The sequence below is a fragment of the Plasmopara halstedii genome (genome assembly GCF_900000015.1).
Source record: "Plasmopara halstedii genome assembly, contig: Scaffold_3120, whole genome shotgun sequence".
NCBI lineage: Eukaryota > Oomycota > Peronosporomycetes > Peronosporales > Peronosporaceae > Plasmopara > Plasmopara halstedii.
Window position 1 is genome coordinate 405,761 of NW_020190023.1, and position 2,767 is coordinate 408,527.

The window sequence follows — 2,767 nt, forward strand, 5'->3', positions numbered from 1 at the left end:
GAGAGACTCAAAGTTTGTAGTTTTCAGCATCTTCTCGATGTACTGAACTTTAAATTAAAATCACGATTGGGCTTGTTGTCGGTCACTCCGCCGAATATTCAACACATCGCCCATCGATCTCAGATGATGTATCATCCATGGCTGAACACATGTCGTCAGTTTCTCGACCAGCTTACTCTACTAGTTCAATTAGTGTTGCCAACTTATGCTCAGACTTGAATGTCAATTCGAAATCCTGATGAAGTGTAGAAAGCTCAATCGTCTTCGAAGTAGATGTTTTTCTTGGCTCCTTGACTTCATATTCATCTTTCCATTGCTTGTATGCAGCAAAATCACAACTAGCAACAATTCCTTTCTGTTTGCCTTCGTTCAGTGATGGATTATACTTGAAATCAAACAAACCATCGAACTCTTGGGTAGCAAACCCCTTATTGAAACGCTCTACTTTTTGTTCAAGCACACAGAAGTAGGTCTTGCGCATCAAATACCAATCAGAATGAGGTTGACGAGCAAAAAATCCAGCGAGATTCTACACGCCTTGGTTATTGCAGAAACAATCATTTCGAATCATCATGCATAAATCATGCAATTGCTCATGGTTCGCCTTTGGATGGTTTTCTGGGAAAGTGTACTTACACATTGTTATTATTTCTAAATGTTAATTTTTATCGCTTAATTCTCTCTAAAAAAATATTTGCCAAAAATAATATTGATTTCAAGGGTGTGATCTGATTGGCTGAATTGTCGATGGAGGCTGATAAGTCGATGACCAGATTTCAGCAGCTATTCGAGCAACATCTTAAGATCATCGACAACGTAAGCCGATCTACGCAAGTGCATCGTACGAATACATGAATATTGAACTTACACTCGGAGACCACATTCTTGATACCAAAAGAGCGAGTCCTTGATATCATGTACCAAAAGAGCGTGTCCATATCCATTGCTCACAGCGTCCAGAGACTCCTCCACGTCAGTCAAATGATCCGCGATTGTTTTCTTGCGTCCTTTGAGGTTATCTGGTCTTCCGTTACGATAAGGAATAAACGATCTGGGCTGGGATGTTTTGAGAATCGCAAAATCCAGATCAGGATTACGAGCAACAACTTCGAGATCTGCCATCTCATTCTTCAACGCCAAGGGAGCCTACATCCCACACTGTGCTCATCCGTCAAGTTGTGGTCGCAGGTTACGGCAAGTGTCGGGGTGTAAAACGCTCCTATTTCAACGCCTTTGTGATCTTCTTCTTCCTTAACAATTACAAATACTGCTTTCTCGACTTGCTCTTGAACCTCAGGTAGGATGAAGTAGCGGGGTTTACTACCAATTCGCGACAGTGGTTGCACGATAATCGCTTCCTTCTTCGATCCACCGAACGAACCCACCAATTCAAGAATCCTCTTCCAAACTTCTGCTTTGCGCAGTAGGCCGTTGTCGTCGTGAAGACTGTAAGGTCTGACGGAGCTATGGCCGCCAGGTAACTAACTGTCATTAAACATCTCCTACACCGCAACTTGCAGGCGAAACACCTTGGCATCATCGGCGCAATCTACGCAGGCTGAAGCCACCGCCTTTTTCTGCTACTTTGCGTGTCATCGCTTCTCTCTGGGCGAGCAAATCTGAGATGAGGAGGAAAATTTCGAGGTTCCAAAACCGCTTTCCAAAATGATGTGGTTCTTACTAGAGTCTGAAGTAAACTGCAATTATTTGATGAATTGTGGGAACTCTGGTTCCAAAATAATTGAAGCCAAATTTTAATAACTAAATTACATTGACATCTTGTGTTGGTGCTCGGGTTCCGAGCTCCTATACTTTGTATATCAACTAGAGGGGGTAGGATATAGAAGAGAAAAAAGAGTTGCATTCTTGCCGCATGATGTATACAACGTACCATAATCTTAATCATTGCTTTTACATCGATTTGGTGACATGGAATCGTTTGGGAACTTGAAATTTGATTTTGTAAATACAATCACTCTGGTGGTCCCTTGTTCAAAGTGACTTGATCATACAATGTATGGGATGCGATTTGTGTTTTATGCCAGAGAATTCACATTAGGATTTCGTTCACTCGCGCGATCTATCTGTTGGCGTACGCCAGTGGACGGACTGCAATGATTAGGTTACATCGTCCGCTTAACCAGCGCATAAAACGGCGTCTAGGGGTATTTCCTATGTAGTCTTACGTCGTCTTTGAAGTTTTTTAACTTATAGAAGATGCTACAGACGTTAATACCTATAGCTAGCAGCTTCTAGTAAGAATTTTATGCAGATCTGGTCTGTTGTTCCGTTGATCTCGTGATTCAAACAGCACACATATGGTGACCGCACTATATGCTTTACGGGATAGGCGCTTCGGGCTTGTCAACTTTTGTAATAGCCTGGAATATGTTTGTACTGTACTGCATATCAAGCAAAATTATGGTCTAGAAGATTTTTGTATAATCAATAATATAACCTTTTAACTTCAGCGATATGGATCAACGTTCCATACTCACCTACGAAAGGTCGACTGAGTGGATACGAAAGCGTAATTTTTCGGTTCTCGTTGAACTTTGAACCGATTAGATATGTTCGAGCGCAAGTCCCAGACCTTACGTTGCAAATGCCGTTCACTTGTGTTAAATCCTTTGCGACTTCTCAAGCACAATGGAAAAAATAAGCTTGACCGTTACTTTCGCCACTCGTTTTTTTACAGTCGTGTTATCAACGCATCTGCAACTTGGTCTAACTTCATCAGCGGACGCTAGTGCATACGCTTTTTATC

At 41.8% G+C, this 2,767-nt stretch overlaps 3 protein-coding genes across 3 annotated transcripts; all 3 read right to left on the minus strand.

The window, feature by feature from the left end:
- Positions 1-172: 172 nt before the first annotated feature.
- PHALS_07632 (uncharacterized protein) lies at positions 173-481 on the minus strand (the record flags this gene model as incomplete). The annotated part of the gene is made up of 1 exon (XM_024721135.1): positions 173-481. The coding sequence occupies one exon, from the start codon at positions 479-481 to the stop codon at positions 173-175; it is 309 nt and encodes a 102-aa protein (XP_024586264.1).
- Positions 482-864: 383 nt separating this feature from the next.
- Positions 865-1,540, minus strand: PHALS_07633 (uncharacterized protein; the record flags this gene model as incomplete). Its single annotated transcript, XM_024721136.1, has 3 exons — positions 865-1,146; positions 1,194-1,464; positions 1,530-1,540. The coding sequence occupies 3 exons, from the start codon at positions 1,538-1,540 to the stop codon at positions 865-867; spliced, it is 564 nt and encodes a 187-aa protein (XP_024586265.1).
- A 954-nt stretch (positions 1,541-2,494) lies between these two features.
- PHALS_07634 (uncharacterized protein) lies at positions 2,495-2,737 on the minus strand (the record flags this gene model as incomplete). Its single annotated transcript, XM_024721137.1, has 2 exons — positions 2,495-2,636; positions 2,697-2,737. 2 exons carry the CDS (start codon positions 2,735-2,737, stop codon positions 2,495-2,497), a joined length of 183 nt encoding a protein of 60 aa, XP_024586266.1.
- Positions 2,738-2,767: the final 30 nt, after the last annotated feature.